Raw genomic sequence first — 10,531 nt, forward strand, 5'->3', positions numbered from 1 at the left:
GGGTGTCCTTGTCCCCCACCCCGTGGCAGCTCCATGGACAAGGAGCCTCCACATCTGCACTGAGTGCCCCCCGTGTCCCCCACCCTTTGCTGCTCCCCTGAGGTGGGACCCCCACGGCTGGGGGGTGTCTGAGGGGGGGGCTGGAGCCCCACGTGCCCCTGTCACCATCCCTGTGCCTGTGAGCCCTGGGCTGCTGTCACCCAGTGGGCACCCTGTCTGTTGGCCCTATAAACAGCCTATTTGGGCACTATAAACAGCCTATTTGGGCACTATAAACAGCCTGTTTGGGGTGGGCCCTGCAACCAAAACCCCCTTTGCCCTGAGGGAGGGCCCCCCATGTCACTCTGAGGCACAGGGTGGCAGTGGCACCGCACTGGCAGTGGCACCCCTGCCTTCCTCACCCCCTCCGGGGTCCCGGGAGCAGGGAAAAGGCCAAACGTGCCCTGGGCGGGGGTCAGGGGGGGTCCTGCCGGTGCCATCACGTTGCTGGCAGTGAGGGGGGGACACACCCGTGGGTGGCACACGCCAGGGTGACACATGTCAGCAGTGCCACCCCTAAACCCCCCATCCCCCTTGGCACCGTCCCGTGCCCGCCGTGCCAGAGACACGTCCCAAAATAGCCCCAGCGGGGCCATAAAAGCGGGGCGGGCACGGGGCGGGGGGGCATTGACACCATGGTGGGCTCCGACGTGGTGGGGGGCTGCAGTGGGGGGCTCTCAGCCCGCCTGGGCTGCTCTGTCAGCGAGCAGGACGTGGGCAGGGAGAGACCTTCAGCGCAGAGTGGCTCGACCTGGAGCTCAGCACGCGGCCCGAGGAGGGGTGAGGGGCACGGCTGGGGGGCCTGGGGGTGCTGGGGGCGACGGGCACCACGGGACAGGGGGTTTCTGTGGGGTGGTGGGGTTGGGGGGTGCTCCAAGGGTCCCGGAATGGGGGGTTTCTGTGGTGTCCTGGTGGTGTGGGGGGCTCCAAGCGTCCCAAACTAGGGGTGCCATGGGGGTCTAGGGATTGTGGGCGGCTCCAGGGGTCCTGATGGGAGCTTTGGGTGGTTCCAAGGGTCCCAAATTGTGGGGTTTCCCTGGGGTCTGGGGACTGGGGGGGCTCCATGGGGTTCCATGGGGTCTTGGGGTTGTGGGTGGCTCCAGGAGTCCTGATGGGGGTTTGGGCAGTTCCAAGGGTCTCAAACTGTGGGGTTTCCGTGGGTTCTCGGGGCTGCTGGAGACTCCAAGGGTCCCAAAGTGGGGTGTTTCCATAGGGTTTGGGGGTTATAGGATCCAAGGACCCTGATGGGGTGGGAGAAGGGGATCTCCAGGGTTTCCCATGGGATGGGGATGGGACTCGAGGGGGGACTCCCGGCGGGATGGGGTGACCCCAACACGCCAGAGCAGGGCTTGGGGGATCCCCGTGGGGCTCTGGGGTCCCCGCCCTGACCCCCACGAACGCCCCGTGCCCAGGTGGTGCCGGCGGGAGGTGGACACGGCGCGCCGAGAGTCGCTGGAGCAGCGCGGGGCCACGCGGGTGCTGCAGCAGCGCTCGCCCTGGGGGCTGATCCGGGTGGGGGTCCTGGGGCAGCCCCTGACCCAGCACCTCCTGCCCTACGCCCGCAGCCTCCCCCTGCCCCTCTTCGCCCCCCCGGACCTCCGCGGAGCCAAGGGGGGGCTCCCCCGCACCCTCTCCCGCTCCCTCTCCCACGAAGCCCAGCGGGGCTGAGCGGGGTGGAGGGGCCGGGGAGGGGTGGGAGGTCGGGGTTGGTGGGGGGTCACGAGGCTGATTTTGGGGGGCTGGGGGCACCCAGAGAGCTGGGGCTGCTCAGCCACCCCGAAGAGGCAGCGCAGGAGGGAGGGGGCAGGTGGGGGTGGGCTCCCGTGTGCCTGGGAGCCCACCCCGCTGAGGGCGCGGTGGGGGCCGGTCGGGACGGGGTCCCTGCGGGTCGGGGGCTCCCGCGTTTCAGGGGCTCCCGGCAGCACCGGCGTGACTCAGTTTCCCTGGCAAAGAGACGGGAATGTGAGGATGAGGAGCGTGGAGACCCGCCCGGGGCCGAGGGGGCCCTGAGGGGGCGGCGGGGGTGGGTAGGTGGGTGGGTGGGCTGGGGTTGTACAAACGACGGTCTTTGTACGGCAATAAAAGGCTCACGCTGTGCAGGAGGTGTGTTTTTGGGGGGGACAGGAGGATGGGGGGCGAGGCTTAGGGGGAGAGGGACTTTCTGTGGGCCGGGGGACACTGAGGCACAGCAGCTGCAGGGACACGGGTGTCCTGTGGGAGTTTAGGGGGGAGCCTTGGGCTTATATAACCCCCCTTGTCTCCTGCCCTGGTGCCAGGATCCAGGATGGCCCCCGTGCCCAGATTAGCTGTTCCCAACCGGATCCCGCTGTCCCTGGGCCCCTGCCAGGCCCTGTGCCCTCCCTGTGCCCGACCTGGCTCCATCCCGGCCCCATTCCCGACCCTTCCTCTCAGGAGCCGCCTGTCCCTTCCCCTTCACCCACCCACAGCTCCGGCACGGGCAGGATTTGGGGGCTTTAACCCTCCCCACAGTCCCATAAGAGGGTTTCATCCTGCTCCTTGTCACAGGGTGCTGGGAGCATTGGGAGCACTGGGAGCACTGGGAGCTGGCAGAGATGGTGCAGCTCCTGCCAGGGCTGGGCTGAGGTCCAGCACACTCGGCTCTCTGGTGATGGAGAGCTCGGATAGGCCTCATTCCAATCCCATCCCATCCCATCCCATCCCATCCCAAACCCCACTTGATTCCAATCCCTTTTCCATCCCCATCATCCCTTTTCCATCCCCATCCCAATCCCCATCCCCATCCCTATCCCTTTCCAGTCCCTTCCTATAGCCATTCCAATGCCCATCCCCATCCCATTCCAAACCATTCCCACTTTCATCCCCATCCCGTTCCATCCCAATCCCTCCACATTCCCATCCCAATCCCTTTCCAATCATTTCCCATCCGCATCCCACACTATTCCCATCCCTTTCCCAAGCCCCATCATGTTTCTCCCCCCCATCCCAAATCCTTCCCATCCTTTTCCCCATCCCAATCCCTCCCCATTCCCATCCCATGGGACACTCATGAGCACTCCCAGGCCTGCTGGGGCAGCACAGGGGTTTGGGGAGGGGGTGTCCCAATCTCCCAGACACGGGGACTGGGCCAGGATTCCTGGATCCCTGAGCCCAGGAAGGGCAGCAGAGCGTTATCAGCTCCGGGATGGCTCCGGGGCTCCGGCGCTAACCCAGTTACCGGGGATGGATGGGCGGCTGGGAGCCGGGATGGATGATGGATGGAGGGACGGGGGGGCTGGATGGATGGGGCCGTCACGGCTCCCCGTGGCCCCCCCAGGGCCTCGCACAGGGATAAAAGGCGATGGCCGGGCCCGGCAGCCGCAGCCCCCGCGCCATGAGCAGCCTGGCCGAGCTCCGCGAGGGCTACGAGCGCTTCGACCCCCGCGCGTACCTGCGCAACAATTACCTCCCCCCCCGCGCAGACTTCTCCTCCGAGGAGTTCGTGGTGCCCTGGAAGCTGCGATGCCTCGCAGACACCTTCGCTAGCGGTGAGGGGGGGGCTCGGGGATCCCCCCAAAAACCCTGCAGAGGGGCGGGGAAACTGAGGCACGGGGCACCACTGCGTCCACACCCCACGTTGGGGGCAGCTCCCACCGCCCGCCCGGGTTTTCCCGGTCTTCCAGGGTGGGTGTGGGGACCCCTCAGTCATGTCCTCTGTGTGTGTGTGTGTCCCCCCTCCCAGGTGAGATCCAGGGCCGGACCCTGATCGATGTGGGCTCGGGCCCCACCATCTACCAACTGCTGAGCGCCTGCGACCACTTCGAGGAGATTGTGGCCACCGACTACCTGGCGGTGAACAGGGAGGAGCTGGGCCGGTGGGTGCGGGCGGACCCCGGCGCCTTCGACTGGAGCCCCTTCATCCAGCACGTCTGCAAGATCGAGGGCCGCGGGTAGGGGGGCAGGAGGGGGTGGGAGGGGTCGTGGGGGGGTGCAGGGGGACAGGGGTGGTGCTGGGGTGGTCCCTGAGGGATAGTGTGCCCGAGGCCCCCGGGATCACAGCCCCACATCCCTGCAGACACTGCGGTGATCCCTGTGGGACTCTGTCCCCAAATCCCATGGGATCACGGCCCCATGCTCCTGCAGATGCTGGGATGATCCCTGAGGATCATGTCCCCAAATCCCAGGGGATCACGGCCCCCCCAGGACCCCTGTGAATGCTGGGGGGGATCCCTGCAAGGTCCCGGCCCCACATATCCATGGGATTCTGTCCCCACATCTCTGTGGGTATTGGGTTCATCCTGTCCTCACATCCCTGCATGTTCCTGATCAATCCCTGCTAGATCCCCTCCCACCACATCCCCATGGCTGCTGGGTTGATCCCCAGGGGATCCTGTCCCTGTGGGTGCTGGGCCCACCCCTGCAAGGCACTGTTCCCACATTTCTGGGCGTTCTGGATTGGGATTCTGGATTGATTCCATCCCCCCATACCCTTGCACAATTCCACTCCCACATCCCTGCAGGGTCCTGTCCCCACGTCCCTGTGGGTTCTGAGGCAACCACATCCCCACATGTTGGGATTGATCCCATCCCCACATCCCTGTGCATGTTGGGTTCATCCCCTCTCCCCATTCCTGCAGGATCCCATCCCCACATCCCTGTGTGTGCTGGGTTCATCCCATCCCCACATCCCTGTGCATTCTGGGTTGATCCCATCCCCACATCCCTGTGCATTCTGGGTCGATCCCATCCCCACATCCCTGTGTGTGCTGGGTTCATCCCCTCCCCATATCCCTGCAGGATCCCATCCCCACATCCCTGTGGGTCCTGGATCAATCCCATCCCCACATCCCTGTGCTCCCCATCAATCCCCCCCCTACTCCCCCCTCCCTGTTCTCTCCCCAGGGAGCCGTGGCAGGACAAGGAGCGCCGGCTGCGGGATCGCCTGCGCCGCATCCTGCCCATCGACGTGCACCGGCCGGACCCGCTGGGGGCCCCCCTGGACCCCCCGGCCGACGCTCTGCTCTCGGCCTTCTGCCTGGAGGCCGTGAGCCCCGACCGCGCCGCCTTCGCGCGGGCGCTGCTGCACGTGGGGTCCCTGCTGCGCCCGGGGGGCCACGCGCTGCTCCTGGGGGCCCTGGGCGAGTCCTTCTACCTGGCGGGGCCGGCGCGGCTGCCGGTGGTGCCGCTGGCCTTGGCCGACGTGCGGGCGGCGCTGGCGGGCGCGGGGCTGGCGCTGCGGGAGCTGCGCAGTTACGAGATGCCCCCCGCCCTGCGCACCGGCGTGGACGATGTGCACGGCGTCTTCTTCGCCCACGCCCAGAAACCCCCAGCGCTGAGCCCGGGAAACCCCGGGAATCCCCCTCCCCAAATTCCCGGGCGGGTGGAATAAAGGTTGAGGTCGTGGCAAGAGCCGGAGCCGGTGAGAGGTGTGGGGAAGGGGTGATGTGTGGGGAGGGGGCACTGAGAGGGGGGATGTGGGGCATTGTGGGGATAACAGGGCAAGGACAGGGTGGGTATGGGATGAGTGGGGGTCACGATGGGGGGATTTGGGGCACACGGTGGGGGGCACAGGGTGGGAAAGGGGGCTCAAGACAAGGAGTGCCCCATGGGGTGACAGCAGGTGGCCTCGGGGCAGGGAGGGGACACAAGATGGGCAATAACCCAGCACAGGCTGAACTCAGCTTTATTCACATCCCACAGCACACCCAGGCAAGGGGGGCGGGGTGGGGGGCACATCCCCGGGGTGGGGGCACAGCCCCTCTGGGCCGGGGGGGCACCCCCAGCCCCAAGGCACCCACACATCAACCCCCACCCCTGCCAGAGACACCCAGCAGGGCCCAGCAAGGCCCCAAAAGTGCACAGACCCACCCCCACAGTCACCCCCGTGTCCCCCTCCCCACTGTGACCACTGTCACCTCGTGGCTCAGCCCCGGGGGGGTCCAGGGGGGTTCAGCTGCCCCTTGCCCCCTGTGCACCAGCACTGGGGGTCCCCATCCCCCCCAAGGGAGAGGTGAGGGGGGGCACAGGGATTTGGGGGAGAGGGAAAAACAAACCTCAGAAGGCAACCAGGGGGAGCAGGAGGCCGTGGCCGGGGGGAGCCGGGGGGTCACTTGGCACAGGACAGGGCAGGACCCTGGGGGGGTGGCACGAGGGGCTTCTCCCCTGCCCCCCTCAGCAGTTCTAGTCCACTTTGAGGAGGTCGGAGTTGGCCTTCAGGAGGTAGAGGCTGTCGTCCATCAGGAAACTGGGGGACAAACAGGGGGCTCTGAGGAGGGTCGTTCTTGGGTCCACACCCCCCTCCAGCTGCCTGTGCTGGTTGGGAAGGGGGGAAACTGGGGGAGTCCTGAACCCCCCACTGAGCACAGACACACCCCACTGAGCCACCCCCATTTCAAGGTGGTGGGAGGGGGGAGCCCTGAGCATCCCACGGACCAAAGGGCACCCCAACTTCAAGAGTTGGGTCCCCAGCACCTCAGTTTTAAAGACAAGACTCCCACCACCCCAAAATAAAAAAAACCCCCCGTGGAAGCAACGGGCCCAGGGGTGTGACAGACCTGTAGAAGAGCACGTTGAGGGGGATGGTGCCGATGTGCCAGAGCGCGTGGGCGTCCAGCACCCAGAGCAGGGGCGGGAAGTCCAGGAGCTCCAGCAGCGCCAGCGCCTGGAGCAGCAGCACCGCGGCCGCGCATTTCCACACGTGCGGCAGGCGCCGGCCGTGCCCCAGGCACCAGCGCAGCCACCAGCCCACCGTCAGCATTCCTGGGAAAACAGGGGGGGCACTCAGGGACAGAGGGGCACCGAGTGACCCCTAACACAGCCCTGGCACGGCCCAGTGGCTCCCAGTACAGCCCAGCACCCCCCCAGCTCACCCAGGGCCGCGTTGGCCGCCAGGTTGTAGCCGTAGTCGAAGCGCACGAGGCTCAGGTAGGAGATGTGGCAGGTGAGGAAGAGCAGGAGGAAGGCCCTGAAGATGCTGATTAAGGCTGGGCGCTGCAGCCCCAGCGTCCTGGGGGGACAAGGGTGGCCCAGTGAGCCCCCAGCATGGCCCAGTGACCCCACTACACAGCCCAGCACCTCCCAGCATGGACCAAGGGTGCCCCAACAGCCACCAGCGTGGCCCAAGTGACCCCTAACACAGCCCCAGCATGGCCCAGTGACCCCCCAATACGGCCCAGTGACGCCCCAGCGTGGCCCAGCACTCGCCAGCCCAGCTGCAAGTTGGCCCCAGTGCCTCCCAGTGCAGTCCCAGTGCCCCCAGTGCCCACCTGACACAGCACAGGTACACCGAGTGCAGGACGGCGGCCGAGGCGCAGAAATAATCCAGTTTCTGTGGGATTTGGGATGGATGAGCCCAACTGGCAGCAGAGGGGGGGACAGGGACCCCCCCAGGATGCGGGGACACCCCGGGGTGTCACCCCCTCACCTCCGTCAGCGCCGTGTCCCGAGTGTGGAAAACCGTGGACCAGAACCAGGCGTTCAGGGAGACCTGGGAAAAGGGGGAAAGGTGGGATTGGGGAGGGGGGGATGAGGGTCAGGACCCCTCCACACCCATTTTGAGGATGGGGGTGATGGAGCAGCTGGAGCTGGGTGGGATCAGCTGGTTATGGGGGGAAAAGGGGAGGGGAAATGGGGGGACAAGGGGGAAAGAGGGAAAGGGGAAAAAGGGGATGGGGGAAAAAGGGGGGGAAAGAAGGGGGAAAGGAAGGAAATAAAGGAAGGGAAGAAGGAAGGGGAGGGAAAAGGGGAAAAGAGGAAAAGGAGGGAAAAAGGTAAGGAAGGAAGAGGAGAGGAAGGGAAAGGAGGGGGAAAGGAAGGAAAAGGAAGGGAAAGGAGGGGGAAAGGAAGGGAAAGGAGGGGGAAAGGAAGGAAAAGGAAAGGAAAGGAGGGGAAAAGGCAGAGAAAGGAGAGCAGAGGGAGGGCCGCGGGTGCAGGGGCCGGCGGGCAGGCGGGTCTCACCCCGGCGAAGGCGGTGCAGGTGCCGTAGGTGGGCGCGGCGGGGGGCACGGCCGCGCGGTAGCGCCGCAGCATCACCAGGCTGGCCAGGCCGTTCAGGAAGGAGGCGAGGGCAGAGGCGGGCTCCTGGAAACACAGGAACCGCCGGAACGGCCACTGCGGGGGCACAGCGGGGTCAGCGGGGCCGGGGGGACCCCCCTCCCTCCCCCCGGGGTTCCCGGGCTCACCTTGCCGTGGAACTGCGGCACGCGGTGCCCCCCGCGCTGGTAGAGCCGCACCGTGAGCCACATGCAGTCGTACTGACAGTCGTCCCGGCACGTCCAGCCTGCGGGCACGGCGATGCTGAGCCGCCAGCGCCTCCCAGTGCCCACCAGTATGCACCAGTATGCGCTGGCAGGCGGCACTGGGGACACCGCGGGGGGTTCGCCCTGTGGCACTGGGGACATCCCACCCCTGCCCAGGGCTGTGCTGGGCGCGGGGAGGGCACATGGCTGTCCCCAGGGGGGGACCAGCATCACGGCCCAGTAGCTCCCAGTATGACCCAGTGGCCCCCCAGGAGGGCCCAGTGATCTCACTACACAGCTCAGTACATCCCAGTATGGACTAAGAACAGCCCAACAGCCACCAGTACGGCCCAGCAGTGCCCCCCAGTATAGCCCGAGTGACTCCTAACATAGCCCAGTGGCCCCCAGTATAGAACCGCCATGGTCTAGTGACCCCCCCAGCATGGCCCAGTGCTTCCCAGTCCAGCCCCAGTATAGCCCAGCAGGCTTCGGGACACCCCAGTGCTCCCCAGTTTGATCCCAGTCCCTCCCCAGTGCTCCCCAGTTTGATCCCAGTCCCTCCCCAGTGCTGCCAAGTTTGATCCCAGTCCCCACAGTGCTCCCCAGTTTGACTCCAGTGCTCCCCAGTTGGATCCCAGTCCCTCCCGGCGGGGGCGTGGCCTGGTGACAGGGGTGTGTCCCACATAAGGCCCCGCCCCCTATGGGCGTGTCCCCGCGCGGCTCCATCCAATAGGCGCGCGGGGGGGGGGCGGTACCTGTCAGGCCCATGTAGAGCGGCTGGCGGTCCCGGAAGTGCCTCAGGGCGGCCCCGGAGCAGTTCTGCCGCTCGCAGCGGCTCAGGCACTCCCGGTACAGCGGCTCCCGGTCCCCCTGCGAGCCGCGGGCCGGGCCCGCCGCCGCCGCCAGCAGCAGCAGCAGCCGCAGCAGCAGCGGGGCCCGCGCCGCCATCGCCGCCCGGCCCGGCCGCTTCCGGGTCCTCCCCGGACGCGGCGCGCGCGGGGCACTGTGGGAGAGGCCGCCCCCGCGCGGCCGCGGAGGGTGACGGGAGGTGTCCCCTCATGGGGGTCCCGGGTCATCATCCCCGGCCAGAGGGGACCCCCCAACAGCGGGGGGACCTCCCTCGGTGGCACCTGTGGGGTGGCCCGTGGAGACACGGGGGGGGGGAATCACAGCCCAGCCCCCCGCCCTGGGGAGGTGCCCCCCTCTGTGCCTGCCCAGGGGGTTTCCCGGGTGAGGGGTCCCTGTGGAGGACGGGGATGCTCCTGGGGGACACCATGTCCCGATCCCCCCCCCAATTCCCGTGTGTGCCCAGGGCAGCAGGTGAACGGAGAGGGGACAGGGGACAGCTCTGGGGACACCTCACTGGGTGCTGCTGGGCTGTCCCTGCACCCCAGAACTGTCCCCCGTCATTCAGGATTGTCCCCCTGTCCCCACTCCCAGGGCTGTCCCTGCACCCCAGAATTGTCCCCCTCATTCAGAACTGGCCCCCCGGGGCTGTCCCTGCACCCCAGGAGTGTCTCTGTACCCCTGGGATTGTTCCCCCGTCCCTGCACCCCGGGATTGTCCCTGACTGCCCCTGTGCCTCGGGACTGACGCTCTGCACCCCCAGACCTGTCCCTGCACCCCCAAACCTGTCCCTGCACCCCAGAACTCTCCCTGTCCCCCCAGGGCTGTCCCTGAACTCCAGGACTGTCCCCCTGTCCTTGTCCCCCCAGGACAGTCCCCCCGACCCCCCAGGACCACTCCGGGTGCTGGGCCTGTCCCCCCTCACCCCTTGGGACTGCCCCCGACCCCAGACCCAGGAGTGGCATCGCTGTCCCCCCTCCCCTGCACCCGTGACAGCCCCAACCCCAGCGGGGCAGGTGAGGGGACAGGGTGGGGGGGATTCTCCCCCTATTCCGACGACCCCCCCTTTCTGCGGGGTCCCAGCAGGACCCCGGCACAGGGGACCACGGGGGGGTCCCCGGTGCTCCGAGGGATGGGAAGGGATAGCAGGGGTCCCGGTGGATGGACGAGGGGTTGGGGGGACTCCTGCTCCGGGATGGGGTCCCTCGCTGCTCGGGGAGGGCGGGGGGTCCGGAGCGCGGGAGTGTCGCGATCCGGGGGTGTGTGTTGGGGGAGCGGCGGGAGCGCGCGGGGCGGCGGGAGCGCGCGGCGCGCCCTCGCCCCGGGGCCGGGACCGGGGCTCGGGACCGCGAGGCGGAGCCCGGGAGGCGGCGGCTCCGGCCCCGCAAACTTTTCGCGGAGCGGCGGCGGCGGCGGCGGCGGCGGCGGGCCATGGGCCGCGGGCCGCGCTG

The 10,531-nt window shown here is 67.6% G+C and overlaps 3 protein-coding genes across 4 annotated transcripts; 2 read left to right on the forward strand and 1 right to left on the reverse strand.

The window, feature by feature from the left end:
• The first annotated feature begins 674 nt into the window (after positions 1–674).
• Positions 675–1,707, forward strand: TCAP (titin-cap). The gene is given in 3 exon segments (XM_050330807.1): positions 675–756; positions 759–819; positions 1,452–1,707. Coding segments are annotated over 3 exon segments (399 nt in total).
• A 1,684-nt stretch (positions 1,708–3,391) lies between these two features.
• PNMT (phenylethanolamine N-methyltransferase) lies at positions 3,392–5,386 on the forward strand. The gene is made up of 3 exons (XM_050330734.1): positions 3,392–3,545; positions 3,740–3,947; positions 4,900–5,386. The coding sequence occupies exons 1-3, from the start codon at positions 3,392–3,394 to the stop codon at positions 5,384–5,386; spliced, it is 849 nt and encodes a 282-aa protein (XP_050186691.1).
• Positions 5,387–5,656: 270 nt separating this feature from the next.
• Positions 5,657–9,197, reverse strand: PGAP3 (post-GPI attachment to proteins phospholipase 3). Of its 2 annotated transcripts, XM_050330829.1 has the most exons (8): positions 8,990–9,197; positions 8,178–8,275; positions 7,954–8,106; positions 7,421–7,483; positions 7,263–7,324; positions 6,867–7,003; positions 6,552–6,756; positions 5,657–6,241 (listed from the first exon to the last, which is right to left on the reverse strand). In XM_050330829.1, exons 1-8 carry the CDS (start codon positions 9,180–9,182, stop codon positions 6,178–6,180), a joined length of 975 nt encoding a protein of 324 aa, XP_050186786.1. In that variant the 5' UTR covers positions 9,183–9,197; the 3' UTR covers positions 5,657–6,177. The 2 variants fall into 2 exon arrangements, with proteins under 2 accessions (XP_050186786.1, XP_050186787.1); XM_050330830.1 differs by lacking the exon at positions 7,954–8,106.
• Positions 9,198–10,531: the final 1,334 nt, after the last annotated feature.

Source organism: Myiozetetes cayanensis, unplaced genomic scaffold (assembly GCF_022539395.1).
Source record: "Myiozetetes cayanensis isolate MyiCay16 unplaced genomic scaffold, myiCay2020 scf44, whole genome shotgun sequence".
Taxonomy (NCBI): Eukaryota; Metazoa; Chordata; class Aves; order Passeriformes; family Tyrannidae; genus Myiozetetes; species Myiozetetes cayanensis.

Excerpts from the sequence above, each read along its gene's own strand:
- PNMT (XM_050330734.1), top strand. The coding sequence starts at position 3,392 with ATGAGCAGCCTGGCCGAGCTCCGCGAGGGCTACGAGCGCTTCGACCCC. Across the intron at positions 3,546-3,739 it reads CGCAGACACCTTCGCTAGCG|GTGAGATCCAGGGCCGGACC; the intron begins GTGAGGGGGGGG and ends CCCCCCTCCCAG. Across the intron at positions 3,948-4,899 it reads TGCAAGATCGAGGGCCGCGG|GGAGCCGTGGCAGGACAAGG; the intron begins GTAGGGGGGCAG and ends TTCTCTCCCCAG.
- PGAP3 (XM_050330829.1), bottom strand. The coding sequence starts at position 9,182 with ATGGCGGCGCGGGCCCCGCTGCTGCTGCGGCTGCTGCTGCTGCTGGCG. Across the intron at positions 8,276-8,989 it reads GCTCTACATGGGCCTGACAG|GCTGGACGTGCCGGGACGAC; the intron begins GTACCGCCCCCC and ends CCGTGCCCGCAG. Across the intron at positions 6,757-6,866 it reads GGCGGCCAACGCGGCCCTGG|GAATGCTGACGGTGGGCTGG; the intron begins GTGAGCTGGGGG and ends CTGTTTTCCCAG.